The following is a 17,763-nucleotide window of genomic DNA, read 5'->3' as shown; positions in this document are numbered from 1 at the left end:
GGGTCACAAGTGGTGCAAATCCTTTGATTTAGACTCAGTACAGTTTTTGTTCAGTCGCTTTGGTACAAATTTCACAACTCTTAGTACAAAACAGATCATCAAAAGGTAGTCGTTTCAAAACTAAGCACATTTTCAATTGACTAAGTACAACACACAATCAGTCACTTTTTCACCAAACGTAATCAGTGTTTCATCAAGAAGTACATGTTTCGCATTGCAATACATGTTCATATAAAGTAATTGCCTTTCACAATACAATGCTCACATTATATATTATTCTATTCTTAAGACATTTTACTATTACTTAATCCGACTGCTATTGATGTTCAATTGAACGTTAGAATGGGAAAAACAAGTGACTGAGCATGGTATGTCTTGCCTAGTTAAATAAAGGTTATATATATATTTATTTATTATGATTGTTGGTGCTAGGCACGCCGGTTCCAGTGTCTCAAACGGCCGGCCTCCTAAGCTTTTCACGCACGACAGTGTCTAGTGTTTACAGAGAACGGTGCGACAAACTAAAAACATTGTCAGCTGCAGTCCTGTGGGAAAAAACAGCTCGTTGATGAGGGGTCGAAGGAGAATGGCAAGCTAACAGGCGGGCCCCAAACAGGCAAATAACGGCACAGTACAACAGTGGTGTGCAGAACGGCATCTCGGGAACATACAACTTGTTGGTCCTTGTCAAGGATGGGCTGTTGCAGCAGATGACCACAATGGGTTCCATTCGTATCATCTAAAAACAAGAAGAAGCGGCTCCAGTGCGCACGCGATCACCAACACTGGACAATTGAGGAGTTGAAAAACATTCCCCGGACCGACGAATCCTGGTTCCTGTTACATCATGCTGATGCCAGAGTCAGGATTTAGCATTAGCAGCATTAGTCCATGGCCCCATCCTGCCTGGTGTCAATGGTACAGGCTGGTTGCGGTGGTGTTGGGAATGTTTTCCTGGCACAAGTTAGGTCCCTTGATACCAATTGAGGAAAGTTTCAATGCCACACCTTAGAATACATGCCCTGAAGAATTCAGGCTGTTCTGGAGGCAAAGGGGGGTTTGTCCCGGTACTAAACTCAGCAAAAAAAAGAAATGTCCCTTTTTCAGGACCATGTCTTACAAAGATAATCCGTAAAAATCCAAATAACTTCACAGATCTTCATTGTAAAGCGTTTAAACACTGTTTCCCATGCTTGTTCAATGAACCATAAACAATTAATGAACATGCACCTGTGGAACGGTCGTTAAGACACTAACAGCTTACAGACGGTAGGCAATTAAGGTCAGTTATGAAAACTTAGGACACTAAAGAGGCTTTTCTACTGACTCTGAAAAACACCAAAAGAAAGATGCCCAGGGTCCCTGCTCATCTGCGTGAACGTGCCTTAGGCATGCTGCAAGGAGGCATGAGGGCAATAAATTGCAATGTCCGTACTGTGAGATGCTTAAGACATCGCTACAGGGAGACAGGATGGACAGCTGATTGTCCTCGCAGTGGCAGACAACGTGTAACAACACCTGCAAAGGATCAGTACATTCGGACATCACATCTGTGGGACAGGTACAGGATGGCGACAACAACTGCCCGAGTTATACCAGGAATGCACAATCCCTCCATCAGTGCTCAGACTGTCCGCATTCGGCTGAGAGAGGCTGGATTGAGGGCTTGTAGGCCTGTTGTAAGGCAGGTCCTCACCAGACATCACTGGCAACAACGTCGCCTATGGGCACTAACCCACCGTCGTTGGACCAGACAGGACTGGCAAAAAGTGCTTTTCACTGACGAGTCGCGGTTTTGTCTCACCAGGGGTGATAGTTGGATTTGCGTTTATTAACGAAGGAATGAACGTTACGCCGAGGCCTGTACTCTGGAGCGGGATCGATTTGGAGGTGGAGGGTCCGTTATGGTCTGGGACAGTGTGCCACAGCATCATCGGACTGAGCTTGTTGTCATTGCAGGCAATCTCAACACTGTGCGTTACAGGGGAGACATCCTCCTCCCTCATGTGGTACCCTTCCTGCAGGCTCATCCTGACATGACCCTCCAGCATGACAATGCCACCAGCCACACTGCTCGTTCTGTGTGTGATTTCCTGCAAGACAGGAATGTCAGTTCTGCCATGGCCAGTGACGAGCCCGGATCTCAATCCCATTGAGCACGTCTGGGACCTGTTGGATCGGAGGGTGAGGGCTAGGGCCATTCCTCCCAGAATGTCCAGGAACTTGCAGGTGCCTTGGTGGAAGAGTTGGGTAACATCTCACAGCAAGAACTGGCAAATCTGGTGCAGTCTATGAGTAGGAGATGCACTGCAGTACTTAATGCAGCTGGTGCCCACACCAGATACTGACTGTTACTTTTGATTTTGACACCCCCTTTGTTCAGGGACACATTATTCAATTTCTGTTAGTCACATGTCTGTGGAACTTGTTCAGTTTGTCTTAGTTTTTTAATCTTGTTATATTCATACAAATATTTACACATGTTAAGTTTGCTGAAAATAAACGCAGTTGACAGTGAGAGGACTTTTTTTTGTTGTTGCTGAGTTTAGATAGGTGTACCTAATAATGTCAGGCTTGGATTCACCATGCCAAAATGTTTTTCCCGTAATTTCTTCCTGAGACGAGCGGAGTAAAAAAACTCATTATCAGCTTCCATTCAGTCAGCGCATAAAACTGCTTTGGCAGGCCAAATATATATATACACTCCTTTCTTGAAACATTATCTTATCGCCTATTGAAACCTGAGCTTCCTACTTTACAAGTAACATTACTGTCCTTTTACTTTCATGGAAAAATATCCTCAAACTTTGTCTGAATTTCCTTGACTCGCTCGCTGGTAGGGAGGAGTGGGGGGAATTGTTATTAAGTTGCGCTCTCACTATTGGTAAAGGATAGACACAGGGAAATTGTACAGTCTTTATATCTATATTAGACATGTTTACGCAGTGGCGAACCTATTGGACCTTGGCCTTATGGAAACGAGCACATATTTCAAAGAGCGCTCCATAAACCACTCCCCATACTATAGGCCCGTCTCTTCAAAGTAAACACAATTTAATTATATCTCTATTTGAGCTAAATAAGTAGTTTTGTTGTAAATAATTCAGGTAAAGAGCCCCACAGTCAGGCAGCCTTCTGAATGTTGTATCATAAAGTGAGAACAATTAGGTTCCCTGGCTGATATGGCTTCTACTTAGAAATACTATAGGAGTAAATGAATATATGACATTCACTGCTATAAACTTGTCTCCAATATAATCACATCATTTACAGACCCACCTTTTGTATGAAAAAGCGTCCCATGGTCTGTTTTGTCAATGAGCTCAATGTATTCCAAATACTTGATCCCAATAATTTACGTAGTGAAGTAAACGATGCCCCCTCTGGTATGATATTTTGGTATGATATTTTGCGAACTGTCTGGGACTCGTTGTTGGCTCCATGTTTACTACTCCAAAGATATTTGACTTAAGTCAGACTAAATTAATTGCAATACACTGATCTCAAATATATTTGCATAACTAGGCTACACAGAACCACGGCGGAGCCATTGTGTAAAATGTGAGTATTTTCTCTGTCCCCAGTGCAACATGCCTAGCTGTGCCCACTGGAGCGTAGCTTACGGAGAGCTCTTTTGATATAAGCGCTCGTGTCGCCGTATTCCAACTGATCGAGTTATCTATAAACACCTGTGGGGTAGGTAGGAAAGACGTTTCAACTTATATCTACCAGTAAATGCTAACTAAGAAAACAATGGGTATGCAAACCAGGTATTGAAAAAGTTGTCTGAAGTCTTGGTTAGTAGGCGACTTGCGAAGCGCAGTCATCATGCACTGTTTGCGTGAACATTTTCTAAAGGCTTTCCCAATTAAATGTTTGCTGACAGAATGATATCATGCTGATTTGTATCAATGGGGAGGGCATTTGTTTTGCTCATTTGAATTAAAGGACAACACCCTCCATGAAAATGTATATTTTTCCAAAACCTTAAAAATGATCTGTGGTTCAAGCATTGTTGTGTTTAGAACATCATCTATTACATTTTTTTTTTTTTTAAATCAAGTGATTTTGAGAGTGAAAATCTATAGGAAAACTCAAACGCCTTTCCTTCAGGCGGCCATTTGGGAATTTTCGGCAAAATGTGAGTATACTCACTACTCCAGACACCACTGCATAGGGCCGATTTGAAAGACAGCAGTCACACACAGCATGATTAAAGGATAAGCAATCCATTCACTTGGACATAATAAGTCAGTAAGTCCCAATCATATGAATACAAAAACACAACCATTAGGCTAAGCATTTCCAAATTGAAATGTACAATTATTACTTGTCATTGCAAAAAACATTTCACATTTAGCACACAAAGTAACCGGTGATCTAAAGTTTAAATGCAACACTGTTTCAGTTATTTTGAAAGAGATATCTAACAACAACAGCAAGCGAGCTGCAATAAAAAACACAGTTCCACTCACCAGATCATTTGAAACTTCTTGTTGAAAGTTATTCTTTAAAAGGGAGACACTAACAAATTTAGCAACAACATCCTCTTTGATAACACCTGTTGCAAATGAGCCTAAAACAAAAGTTATTGCAGTGACCTGTTGGCCTTCTAGAAGGCAGAGGTTTTTGTAAAAACGGTCCCACTTATTACAAGTCAAAATGTGATTGGTTGATTCCACTGTCACTCCAAATTGTTTTCCCTAATATAGTTGAATGGCAGAGGCCAATCTAGCTTCTGATGGCCTAGCCAATGGCTGACTTGGCTAGCTAGATTTATCTCCCCAGAGACCACCAAAGAAAAATCCTGATTGGATATTTATTTTCTCTGCAGCATTAACTCTTTCCTTTCCAACAAAAACTGAAGTGATTAAATCACTATCATTGAAAATATGAATATATTTAGAATTATTATAATTCCTTAGCCCTTCTCTGAAGGCATAGAATGCCCGCATTGTTCCCCACTGTTTTGGTTGGTAATAATTTGTAGAGTGGCTCTATTTGCCCTCTGCATGCATTTTTTTTTCATCATTCTGAATGTCTAAAGAATCCATATGCTCCTCTGAAATATGAACACCGAAATACAGGATATTTTGAACTCTTATTATGGTGGCAAATTGACAAAATTACAATCATGGTATTGAATTGGACTTGCATTTTTCTGGTCTTGGACTCTCTCGTCCCGCTCTTGGTCTTGAATTGGTCTCGCTTTAGGGGGTCTCGAACACAGCACTGTTATTGCCTAATGTGAAAACAGCGTAATGTACTGTAATTTACAGTACTATAGCATAATACATTCACAGCGCAATTTTTAAACATGCATCTTAAATGTTTTGCTATAGGATTAACGGTTTCTTAGAATAACTAAATTGAGAAGATGTAATTTATGTTGTGTTTTGGTGATTTAAAGCAATGTACTCATATTTCACAGTAAACTTATATTTTTGATCAATGGTTTTGTGATGAAAGATGTCTACAAACAAAATGTATGCACAATTAAACGTTTTTTTTGAGGCCGGTTCAGTTCCATTAGTAAAAAAACAACCATGGTTTTCGGTTTCGATAAAAATACAAATTTAAATGCATTATGAAAAATGTACATTCAAATTATTTTAGTGCTTTTTAATGGAAATTCCAAAGCCAAAAATAGTGGACATTCGATTGCTAAACCATTGAAAATTATTCAATTGTCTCTGTCAGGTCCACGTTTTGAAAACCCCAATAGAAAAATGGGAAATTACTATGAAATAATACAATATTTCAATTGTGTAGAATTGACTTTATTTTAAGTCATCGCATCTCTGCTGAGGCAGTAGCAGCTAGCCAGCCAGACAATGTTATCTGTGCTCACCATACTGTACTGTCTTTTTAGTCATGCTATTTAGCTAGGCTACCCTGCCTAAGTATGCTGCAGAGCTGTCTGATGAAATAATTTGACTAGTTCTTCAAAGTACAATATATACAAAAGTATGTGGACACCCCTTCAAATTTGTGGATTCGGCTATTTCATCCACACGCGTTGCTGACAAGTGTATAAAATCGAGCACACAGCCATGCAATATCCATAGACAAACATTAGCAGTAGAATGGCCTTACTGAAGAGCTCAGTGACTTTCAAAGTGGGACCGTCATAGGATGCCACCTTTCCAAAAAGTCAGTTTGTCAAATGTCTGCCCTGCTAGGGTTGTCCCGGTCAACTGTAAGGGCTGTTATTGTGAAGTGGAAATGTCTAGGAGGAACAACGGCTCCGCTGTAAACTGGTAGGCCACACAAGCTCACATAACGGGGCCGCTGTGTGCTGAAGCGCGTAAAAATCATCTGCCCTCGGTTGCAACACTCACTACCAAGTTTCAAACTGCCTCTGGAAGCAACGTCAGCACAAGAACTGTTCGTCGGAAGCTTAATGAAATGGGTTTCCATGGCCGAGCAGCCACAGACAAGCCTAAGATCAGCATGCGCAAGGCCAAGCGTCTTCTGGGGTGGTGTAAAGCTCTCCGCCATTGGACTCTGGAGCAGTAGAAACGCGTTCTCTGAAGTGATGAATTATGCTTCACTATCTGGCAGTCTGCCCGACGAATCTGGGTTTTGTAGATGCTAGGAGAATGCTAACTGCCCCAATGCATAGTGCCAACTGTAAAGTTTGCTGGAGGAGGAGTAATAGTCTGGGGCTGTTTTTCATGGTTCGGGATTGGCCCCTTAGTTCCAGTGAAGGGAAATCTTTATGCTACAGCATACAATAACACTCTAGACGATTCTGTACTTCCAACTTTGTGGCAACATTTTGGAGAAGGCCCTTTCCTGTTTTAGCAGGACAATACCCCCTTGCACAAAGCGAGGTCCTTACAGAAATGGTTTGTTGAGATCTGTGGAAGAACTTGACTTGTCTGCACAGAGCCCTGACAATCACCCCCCCCGGCTCCGTACCAGTTACAAGTATTACCAGTTTTGAGTATTGTAATATGAGTAAAAAAAATATCACCACATAGTCGTGAAAATAGTACCAAAGCAATTATAAAAACTGTAATTACCAGGCAGGGGGGGTTGGAGGGTTGAGGGGCTACTGACCAATATGGTTACTGTCATAATAGGGATGGTGTGGGGGAGGTAGATTTGGGTTTGTCTGTGGAGGTATGTGATATGTCATTTCACACACATGTTGATCTCTCTTCTCTGTCCTTCAGTGAAGCCATCAATGTTCCCATGATCCCACTGGGTCTGAAGGAGACAAAGGAAGTGGACCTCACTGTTCCCCTCAAGGTGAGGAAAAAAAATCTCTCTCTCGATCTCTCTCTCTCTCTCTCGAAGTGACTGAGCTTGTCCTTTCCTCTTCTCTCTCTCTCTCGAAGTGACTGAGCTTGTCCTTTCCTCTTCTCTCTCTCTCTCGAAGTGACTGAGCTTGTCCTTTCCTCTTCTCTCTCTCTCTCGAAGTGACTGAGCTTGTCCTTTCCTCTTCTCTCTCAGGAATATATCTGTGAGCACTACAGGGAGGACAGCTCTCTGTTTGAGAAGGAAACTAAGGAGTTTATGGAGCTCAGACAGGTTAGAACAAAAGTCAACCGCTCTTGAAAGCACTGCCACCTAGTGGCTTTAGCTATATCACTAACAATATAAACTGGCCGGCTAAATGTTTGATAATTCTGACTATCATATCATTTATACACTGGCTGTGTAAATTATATGATAATTGTTTATTCACAAAACAGAGTATGTTTTAGTTGGTAAATGTGTTCACATATTAATGTTGTTGTTGACATAGCTTGTAAATGTATTGTTATATAGTCATGTCATCATATGTTGCATTGAGTGTGTGTGTGTGTTCTAAAATATGTGTGTGTGTGTGTGCTAATATATGCCTCTGTGTAATCATCAGGCAATGCGTACCCCCAGTCGTAATGAGGCAGGTTTGGAGCTCCTGATAGAGTATTATAACCAGCTGTACTATCTGGACCAGAGGTTCTTCCCCCCACACAGAACACTAGGAGTCCACTTCCACTGGTCAGACTCTTAGTCTCACACAAACTCTTCACTTACAGGGCCTTCAGAAAGGACACGCACACACAGAAACCTTTCTGTGTTCCCCCCTCTCCTTGACTCATACAGTGCCTTCAGAAAGTATTCATACCCTTGACTTATTCCACATTTTGTTGTTATTGATAAAATATATTATTTTCTCACACTACCCCCATAATGACAATGTGAGAACATGTTTTTAGAAAAGTTTGCTAATTTATTGAATATGAAATACAGAAATGTCTCATTTCAGATAAGTATTCACACCCCTGAGTCAGTACATGTTACAATCACATCTTTCTGGATGTCTCTAAGAGCTTTGCACACCTGGATTGTACAAGTTGGTTGGTGATCATTGCTAGACAGCCATTTTCAAGTCTTGCCATAGATTTTCAAGGCAATTTTAATTCAAAACTGTCACTAGGCCACTCAGGAACATTCAATGTCGTCTTGGTAAGCAACTCCAATGAATATTTTGGCCTTGTGTTTTAGGTTATTGTCCTGCTGAAAGGTGAATTTGTCTCCCAGTGTCTGTTGGGAAGCAGACTGAACCAGGTTTTCCTCTAGAATTTTGCCTGTGCTTAGCTCTATTCCATTTCCTTTTTATCTTAAAATACTCCCTGGTCCTTGCCAATGACAAGCATACCCATAACATGATGCAGCCATGTTATATGTTGCGTTGGATTTGCCCCAAACATGACACTTTTTATTCAGGACATAAAGTTATTTTCCTTGCCACATTTTTTTGTTTTACTTGAGTACCTTATTACAAACATTTTTATTCTGTACAGGCTTCCTTTTTTTCACTTTGTAATTTAGGTTAGTATTGTGGAGTAACTACAATCTTGATCCATCCTCAGTTTTCTCTTATCATAGTCATTAAACTCTAACTGTTTTAAAGTCACCATTGGCCTCGGTGAAATCCCTGAGCGGTTTCCTTCCTCTCCGGCAACTGAGTTCGGAATGATGCACCATCCAAATTGTAATGAATAACTTCATCACGCTAAAAGGGATATTCAGTCTCTGCTTTTTTATTTTTTATCTACCAATAGGTGCCCTTCTTTGCGAGACATTGGAACTTATGTGACTTGTTAAGCACATTTTTACTCCTGAACTTATTTAGGCTTGCCATAACAAAGGGGTTGAATATTTATTGACTCAAGACATTTCAGCCTTTCATTTGTAAATAATAATTCTAAAAGCATAATTCTTCTTTGACATTATCGGGTATCGTGTTAAGGCCAGTGACACAAAATCTAAATGTAATCTATTTTAAATTCAGGCTGTAACACAACAAAATGTGGAAAAAGTCAAGGGGTATGAATACTTTCTGAAGGCACACCCACTCAACCTTTATTTTCTTAGTCACTCCTAACCTTGGAGTTGTGTCTCTCTCACCAATCTTCGCTCTTGTTTTTTAAGTTTAGAATTACTCCAAACACCCCTTTCTCACTCTCCTTCGCTCTCTCTCGGTCTCTCTCTATCCCCCTCGTGTCCCCCCCACTGTCTCTAGGTATGACTCTCTGACGGGTGTGCCGTCATGCCAGCGTGCGTTGGCATTTGAGAAGGGAAGTGTGCTCTTCAACGTGGGAGCTCTCTACACACAGATAGGAGCCAGACAGGACCGCTCTGCTGCAGCTGGCATAGACAAGGCTATAGACGCTTTCCAGAGGGCTGCAGGTAGCCCTAAACACGCGCACACACACACACAAACATGGCATGCACACACAAACTATTACAGGAACACAACCACAAGGGGCCCTGGGGAGGAAATACCAGTGCCTGAGATTCTACACATTAACACACCACAGTTGGAGTTCAGACACAACTGCAGATCATACATTTCATATGCAACTGTCATCTTCTCTTTGTATGAATATTTTTTTTTCTGCGTTTTTAGTATTTTTCTGTATAAAACTGTAAACTATAAAAGTGTATAAAATCTGGGTGTGTCTAGGTGCATTTAACTTCCTGAAGGAGAACTTTTCCAACGCTCCCAGTCTGGATATGAGCAGCCCGTCGCTATGCATGCTGGTCCGGCTGATGATCGCCCAAGTGCAGGAGTGTGTGTTCGAAAGGGTCACACTCACCACGCAGGACACACACTTCACCTCCCAGCTACAAGTGGCTCAAGAGGCCGCACGAGTGAGGGGACCAGTGTGTGTGTGTGTGTGTGTGTAGATGGCCAACATGTTCTTTTCACTGGTGCTCATGACCTTGATCCAGTGCCCTTGTTAAAGACTTCTCTTCTGTTCACCTCACTCTCTTTCTCTGTCCCCCTCTCTCTGTCTGTGTGTGCCTACATGCGTGTGTGTGTAGGTGACAGATGTGTATAGCTTGGTGCTCCAGACCATGTCCCAAACCCTGGTTAAGGACTATGTTTCACTCTCTCACTCTCAGACTTTATTCACATGGCAACAACAATAGTAATGAGAACAACATTAAATAAAAGTAATTGTAGGTGGCTAGTTTTACATGACTGAAAAGCCACATGGCATGGTATACTACATGACCGAAAGTATGTGGACACCTATTCGCGAATCTCTCTTTCCAAAATCATGGGCATTAATATGGAGTTGGTCCCCCCTTTGCTGCTATTACAGCCTCCACTCTTCTGGGAAGGCTTTCCACTAGATGTTGGAACATTGTTGCGGGGACTTGCTTCCATTCAGCCACGAGCATTAGTGAGGTCGGGCACTGATGTTGGTCGATGAGACCTGGCTCGCAGTCGGCATTCCAATTCATCCCAAAGGAACTTGATGGGGTTGAGGTCAGGGCTCTGTGCAGGTCAGTCAAGTTCTTTCACACCAATCTTGATAAACTATTTCTGTATGGACCTCGCTTTGTGCACGGGGGCTTTGTCATGATGAAACAGGAAAGGGCCTTTCCCAAACTGTTGCCACAAACTTGGAAGCACAGAATCGTCTAGAATATCATTGTATGCTGTAGCATTAAGATTTCCCTTCACTGGATCTAAGGGACCTAGCCCGAACCATGAAAAACAGCCCCAGACAATTATTCCTACTCGAGCTTTACACCACTCCAGTTGATGCTTGGCATTGCGTATGGTGATCTTAGGCTTGTGTGATCTTAGGCAATTTCACGAAGCTCCCGACGAACAGTTCTTGTGCTGACTTTGCTTCCAGAGGCGTTTTGGAACTCGGTAGTGAGTGTTGCAACTGATGACAGATGCTTTTTACACACTATGCGCTTCAGCACTCTGCGGTCCCGTTATGTGAGCTTGTGTGGCCTACCACATCGCGGTTGAGCCGTTGTTGCTCCTAGATGTTTCCACTTCACAATAACAGCACCTACAGTTGACCTGGGCAGCTCTATCAGGGCAGAAATTTGACGAACTGACTTGTTGGAAAGGTGGCATCCTATGACAGTGCCACGTTGAAACTCACTGAGCTCTTCAGTAAGGCCATTCGACTGCCAATGTTTGTCTGGATATTGCATGGTTGTGTGCTCGATTTTTATACACCTGTCAGGAACGGGTGTGGATGAAATAGCAGAATTCATTGATTTGAAGGGGTGTCCACATGCTTTTGTATGTATAGTGTATGAAAGCCAAAACAAAACAAAATTGCAAATACTATTGTTGCATTGTACTTTTCACTGACTGGCCCTCTGGTTGTGGCAGGAGGCCACATACTGACCTTGTCTGCCCAAACTACACATTTTGGTTTTTCATCCAATACATTTTTTTAAATAATTTTATAGTTTCAAATTCGTTTGTTTTTAGAAAGAAAGATTATCTTAGGTCTAAGTATTTGTCACAGTGTAGTAGGAAATCCAGCTCTTTCTCTACCTTTCCCCGGGAGCAGAGTTAGCACAGCCTGTCCTGTGTCTTCTTTCGCTCTCTCTCTGTAGGTATCAGGTTTTTATAGCTTGGTGCTCAAGACCAGATAAGGACTATGTTCCATTCTCTTGACTCTCTCTCTCTCTCTTCATCCCGCTCTTTCTCTCGCTCTGTAGGTATAAGACCTATATACTGTAAAACTTAAATTAATAGTTTGTTTAAATCACTGAACTCAACAGGCACTTATTACAGACAGGCTTCTATTTGAGTTATTTGTCTATTTAATGCACAGCTTTTGCTGATTTGCATAGTTAATTGTTTAATTTCAGCATTCATCACTTCCAGCATTTTAATAAATTTCTCACTTTTCTGCACTGTTATGATTTGCACACTGTCACATTTCTCTCTCTCTCTTTCTCTCTCTCTCTCATATATATGTATATGAGAGAATGCACAGTTAAAGAGGAGAATAATATTGTTCTATTTATAAAACTTTTCCTTGACAGAACAATATTATTCTCCTCTTTAACTGTGCATTTTTGTCAGTTCTTACTTTTGCCACTAGATGGCGATCTGATTTTCTAGGGGTATATACTCCCTAAGTTGTTTACTGTTTTTGTGCTTGCCAGCTAGCAGTTCTCAGCTGTTAGCAGTCAATGGCTAGCAGTTTCTTACTGGCGATTTAAAAACGGATGATTGACTTTTTTTTTGAGTCATTACTGAATTATTTAATGTAACAAATCAAACATTAAACCTTGTAAGCAATTCATGGTGAACTCGTAAATAATTAATTTAGACCTAGAGTTTATTTGAAACAGTGTTTATTTGCTGAAATGTGTGCCGTTGACCGGCTATTAAAAGGGACAGGTGGCTATTTGAGACTTTGTTTAATTGATGTTTTACAATAACTTGGTGCTCCAGACCCTGTCTCAGCCCATAGTGAAGGCCTATGTTCCATTCTCCTGTCTCTCTTCATCCCTCTTTTTCTCTCTCTCTCTCTCGCTATAGGTATCAGACGTGTATAGCTTGGTGCTCCAGACCATGTCTCAGCCCCTAGTGAAGGACTATGTCCCATTCTCCTGGGCCTCCATGGTTCAGGTGAAATCAGAACACTTCAGAGCTCTCTCACACTACTATGCTGCTGTCGCTCTCTGTGACCGCACACGTAAGTACCACCGTGCAGTGTGTGGGTGTGTGTTGAGTTGAGTGATATTGATGATGACAGGAATGACGATCGTGGTGGTTTGGGAAATTGTCCTGTTTGTGTGTGTGTTTTAGTATGAGTGTGTGTATTCCTGTAAATGTGTGTCTACCTGCCAGTGTGTGTTGTGTCCTGTAGAGTCCATTGATGAAGAAGAGTGCGATGAAGAGGGAGAGAAGGCTCTCCTCCAGCTCCATGTCAGTAATCCTGCTGGACCCCCACTCAGCCAGGTGCTCAGAGACCCTGAGGAGAGACGCAAACTGGGTGAGAATGTACGCACGCACTCACCAACACACACAAACACATACAGTTGAAGTCGGAAGTTTACATACACTTTAGCCAAATATATTTAAACCCAATTTTTAACCATTCCTGACATTTAATCCTAGTAAAAATTCCCTGTTTTAGGTCATTTAGGATCACCACTTTATTTTAAGAATGTGAAATGTCAGAATAATGGTATTGTGATTTATTTCAGCTTTTATTTATTTCATCACATTCCCAGTGGATCAGAAGTTTACATGCACTCAATTAATATTTGCTAGCATTACCTTTAAATGGTTTAACTTGGGTAAAATGTTTCGGGTAGCCTTCCACAAGCTTCCCACAATAAATTGGGTGAATTTTGGCCTATTCCTCCTGACGGAGCTGGTGTAACTGAGTCAGGTTTGTAGGCCTCCTTGCTCGCACTCGCTTTTTCAGTTCTGTAAAAAAAAAAAAATCTATTGGATTGAGGTCAGGGCTTTGTGATGGCCACTCCAATACCTTGACTTTGTTGTCCTTAAGCCATTTTGCCAAAACTTTGGAAGTATGCTTGGGGTCATTGTCCATTTGGAAGACCCATTTGCGACCAAGCTTTAACTTCCTGACTGATGTCTTGAGATGTTGCTTCAACATATCCACATCATTTTCCTTCCTCATGATGCCATCTATTTTGTGAAGTGCACCAGTCCCTCCTGCAGCAAAGCACCCCCACAACATGATGCTGCCACCCCCGTGCTTCACGGTTGGGATGGTGTTCTTCAGCTTGCAAGCCTCCCTCTTTTTCCTCCAAACATAACGATGGTCATTATGGCCAAACAGTTCTATTTTTGTTTCATCAGACCATAGGACATTTCTCCAAAAAGTATGATCTTTGTCCCCATGTGCAGTTGCAAACCGTAGTCTGGCTTTTTTATGGCGGTTTTGGAGCAGGGCTTCTTCCTTTCTGAGCGGCCTTTCAGATTATGTCGATATAGGACTCGTTTTACTGTGGCTATAGATACTTTTGTACCTGTTTTCTCCAGCATCTTCACAAGGTCCTTTGCTGTTGTTCTGGGATTGATCCGCACTTTTCGCACCAAAGTACGTTCATCTCTAGGAGACAGAACGCGTCTCCTTCCTGAGCGGTATGACGGCTACGTGGTCCCATAGTGTTTATACTTGTGTACTATTGTTTGTACAGATGAACGTGGTACCTTCAGGTGTTTGGAAATTGCTTCCAAGGATGAACCAGACTTGTGGAGGTCTACAATTTTTTTCTGAGGTCTTGGCTGATTTCTTTTGATTTCCCCATGATGCCAATCAAAGAGGCACTGAGTTTGAAGGTAGGCCTTGAAATGCGTCCACAGGTACACCTCCAATTGACTCAAATGATGTCAATTAGCCTATCAGAAGCTTCTAAAGCCATGACATCATTTTCTGGAATTTTCCAAGCTGTTTAATGGCACAGTCATCATAGTGTTTGTGAACTTCTGACCCACTGGATTTGTGATACAGTGAATTATAAGTGAAATAATCTGTCTGTAAACAATTGTTGGAAAAATGACTTGTCATGCACAAAGTAGATGTCCTAACCAACTTGCCAAAACTATAGTTTGTCAAGAAATTTGTGGAGTGGTTGAAACACTTAGGTTGGAGTCATTAAAACTAGTTTATGTAAATTTCTGACTTCAACTGTATCTATATTTGATGCGCTGGCATGGCCTTTGAGATCCTACTAAAGCTTTTCCTGTGTGTTTGTTTGTCTGTGCGTGCGTGCGTGCGTGCTCTAGGTAAGGCCCACCTGCGTCGTGCATTGATCAGACATGAGGAAGCTATGAGAGTACACGGTCTGTGTAAGATCTTAAGGAAGATGGATATTCTACAGGAGGTGCTCTCCTTCGTGCACAAACGCTCTTTGGACAAATACTCTGAGATGGACCGAGAGGACGACTTCGACGAGACAGCAGAGGCTCCCGAGATACACTGTGAGTGTGTTTTGTAAGTGTGAGCACCAGTAATTAGACTGTGTGTATGTGTGTGAGCAAGTTTTTCAGTAAAGAGATACAATTGTTGGAAAAATGACTTGTGTCATGCACAAAGTAGATGTTCTAACCGACTTGCCAAAACTATACTTTGTTAACAAGAAATTTGTGGAGTGGTTGAAAACTAGTTTTATTGACTCCAACCTAAGTGTATGTAAACTTCCGACTTAAACTGTATATACAATTTAGGCTTTGAGAGGCTTAATGCCTTAATATTTAAAAGTTTTAATTATATAAATATTATTTATAATATTATATAAATATGCTCATTTAACTTGATCTGGTTTGCCATTCCAAATAAAGGGAAATATTATTTTCTCAAATTTTAAAAGGTTGTCAACCGATTTCGAATGTGAGATTGTCTTACCTGATGACGTGAGAGAACCCCGCTGCTTCCAGAGGGTTCCAAAAGCATGTACCACGCCAAATGCATATCTACTGTCAGTGTAAATGGTAACAGTTTGTCCTTTTAGCCAAAATGCAAGCTCTCATAAGAGCAAACAACTTAGCAGCTTGAGGTGTGAGGGTAATTTAGCACTTTCAAGTGTGGTAGATGCTGTTACAGCATAAGCCACAAGTGGTTCTCCCTTGTCAGACCTCTGAGCTGAGCCATCCACAAATTATTCCAAATCAGCATTCTGTATTGGTACATCAGTTAAATCTGACCTTGGTTTGGATACCATCTTCATGTGCAGTCATGAGGTTCTCCGTCTTCAGGGGTCGGCAACAGTGTAGCTGGATTGGACACAGTCCACCTCTTCAGGGTCACATGAGACATTGCAAGCAGCACATTCTGATTCTCCCTGGAGTCAGGTGTGCTCTCTTTGCCTTTGAAATAAGAGCATGGACCGCATGTAGGACGTGAACAGTTAACTGGCACATAGCCACAATATCTGCACACGCTAACACAGTTTCAGTAGCAGCAGCCACCGCCCTTTAAACAACACACCAAACCTCTCGCCACACTGTCCTATTGTTTAGGATTGTGACCCACTGGTCTCTGCTTTCCTCCATGTTCCTGTGTCAAAACAGAAGACCCCAAACCATTTTTCTCACACACAGATTAAATGGTTTAGAGTGGTTAGGGAGCCCCAAGCATGGGGAAGTAGTCATAAGTTGTTTGTTTTGTCAGGGCCGTCAAACCCTCAGGGGTCCACTTTATCTTATCATTCATAGCCATTTTGTGACCATAAGTGAGATCAGAGAGAGGCTGGACAACCTCAGCATAGTCAGACAGCCACACCCTACAATACCCTGCCATACCAGTCAGTGACATCATGTGTTGCTTGGTAACAGGCTGTGAGACAGAGAGAATGGCTTGCACTCTCTGTGCCCAGCTGGGAGTGATATCATGACCCATATATTGAACCATTTGGGAGATTAGTTGCAACTTCTCTTTTGGTACTTTGGCCGTTCTCTGAAGGAGCTCTTGTGTCAGTTTCACAGGACTGGAGAGTCTCAGAGCATAGCAATAAGTCATCCACGTACTGTATTAGAGTGCTCCCCTCCGGAGGAAGGAAACCCTCAATATTGTGCCAATGCGGTTTAAAAAATTGCGGGGGGAGTCCGTGTACCCCATGGGGACCATCGGTCCAAGTAAATCTCTTGCCAAGGAACGTAAAAGAAAACCAGAACTGAAAATCTGGTGCCACGGGGATGCTAAAAAAACGCATTAGCCAAATCAATAACTGAAAACCAATTTGCTGGAACTGCAGACAACAGTGTAGTAGGATTGGGAACCACATAGGTGATGCTGTGTTTGCTCATGCCCGAGGCCTTTCTTACTTGCAAGATAGGTGTTTTGCAAGGTGACTATGGACACAGGACTAACGCTCTGTTTTCTAACAGTGAGCATGTTCATGTGTGATACCTGCAATTAGCATCTTTACTAAGTGGATACTGTGCTCTAGAAGGGTGCCTGGTATCTTTGGGAGTGACTACAAGGGGCACAGCCCCCTTCATCCTGCCAAAATCATACTTATCCCTTGCCCGTAGGCAATCTCTGTGTTCCAAGATGGCATAGCAGTCGGATGTGTGTTATTGTCTTGTCCCTTCCTGTCCCATGTTAACATCGTTTTTCCTTGGTTTTTTTTTCGTATATATTTTTTAAATATTTTAATATCACTTTCCATCTACAGACTGAATATACTCTCCTGCAAGCCGCCTCACCCAATGTGGTACGGATCTGCTATTTTATACTTAAGAATCCGGATCCCCCATCAAAAGCTAGCCAGCTAACTTGCTACCAGCTAACTGGCTGCTAGCAAACTGCGGCCCGCTACTGTCTAGAACACATCGGACTGTCAGCTTAAGAGGCCCATCGGACAAATTCTTTGGCCACTATACCTAGTTTTACCACACGGAACCCTACTGATCCGTCTTCTGAACCGGAACTCCGACTATTAACTAGCTACTAGCTAGTAGTCAGCTAGCCACTGCTAGCGGTCATCAGCTACCTCTAGCAC

General features: G+C 42.1%; 1 protein-coding gene across 1 annotated transcript in view; it reads left to right on the top strand.

The window, feature by feature from the left end:
• Nucleotides 1–17,763, top strand: part of LOC106584065 (rhophilin-1) — a 59,296-nt gene that overhangs the window by 19,411 nt on the left and 22,122 nt on the right. The window contains exons 5-13 of the mRNA XM_082967850.1: nucleotides 7,182–7,257; nucleotides 7,462–7,539; nucleotides 7,871–7,995; nucleotides 9,524–9,690; nucleotides 9,968–10,155; nucleotides 12,821–12,977; nucleotides 13,152–13,277; nucleotides 15,047–15,254; nucleotides 16,016–16,152. Of these exons, the coding sequence (XP_082823976.1) occupies nucleotides 7,182–7,257; nucleotides 7,462–7,539; nucleotides 7,871–7,995; nucleotides 9,524–9,690; nucleotides 9,968–10,155; nucleotides 12,821–12,977; nucleotides 13,152–13,277; nucleotides 15,047–15,254; nucleotides 16,016–16,152 (1,262 nt within the window). The remainder of the gene's footprint in view (nucleotides 1–7,181; nucleotides 7,258–7,461; nucleotides 7,540–7,870; nucleotides 7,996–9,523; nucleotides 9,691–9,967; nucleotides 10,156–12,820; nucleotides 12,978–13,151; nucleotides 13,278–15,046; nucleotides 15,255–16,015; nucleotides 16,153–17,763) is intronic.

This window comes from Salmo salar, chromosome 23, assembly GCF_965601325.2.
Source record: "Salmo salar chromosome 23, fSalSal1, whole genome shotgun sequence".
Taxonomy (NCBI): Eukaryota; Metazoa; Chordata; class Actinopteri; order Salmoniformes; family Salmonidae; genus Salmo; species Salmo salar.
The sequence above is the reverse complement of the archived record's forward strand: the minus strand, read 5'-3'. Positions and strand labels throughout refer to the sequence as shown.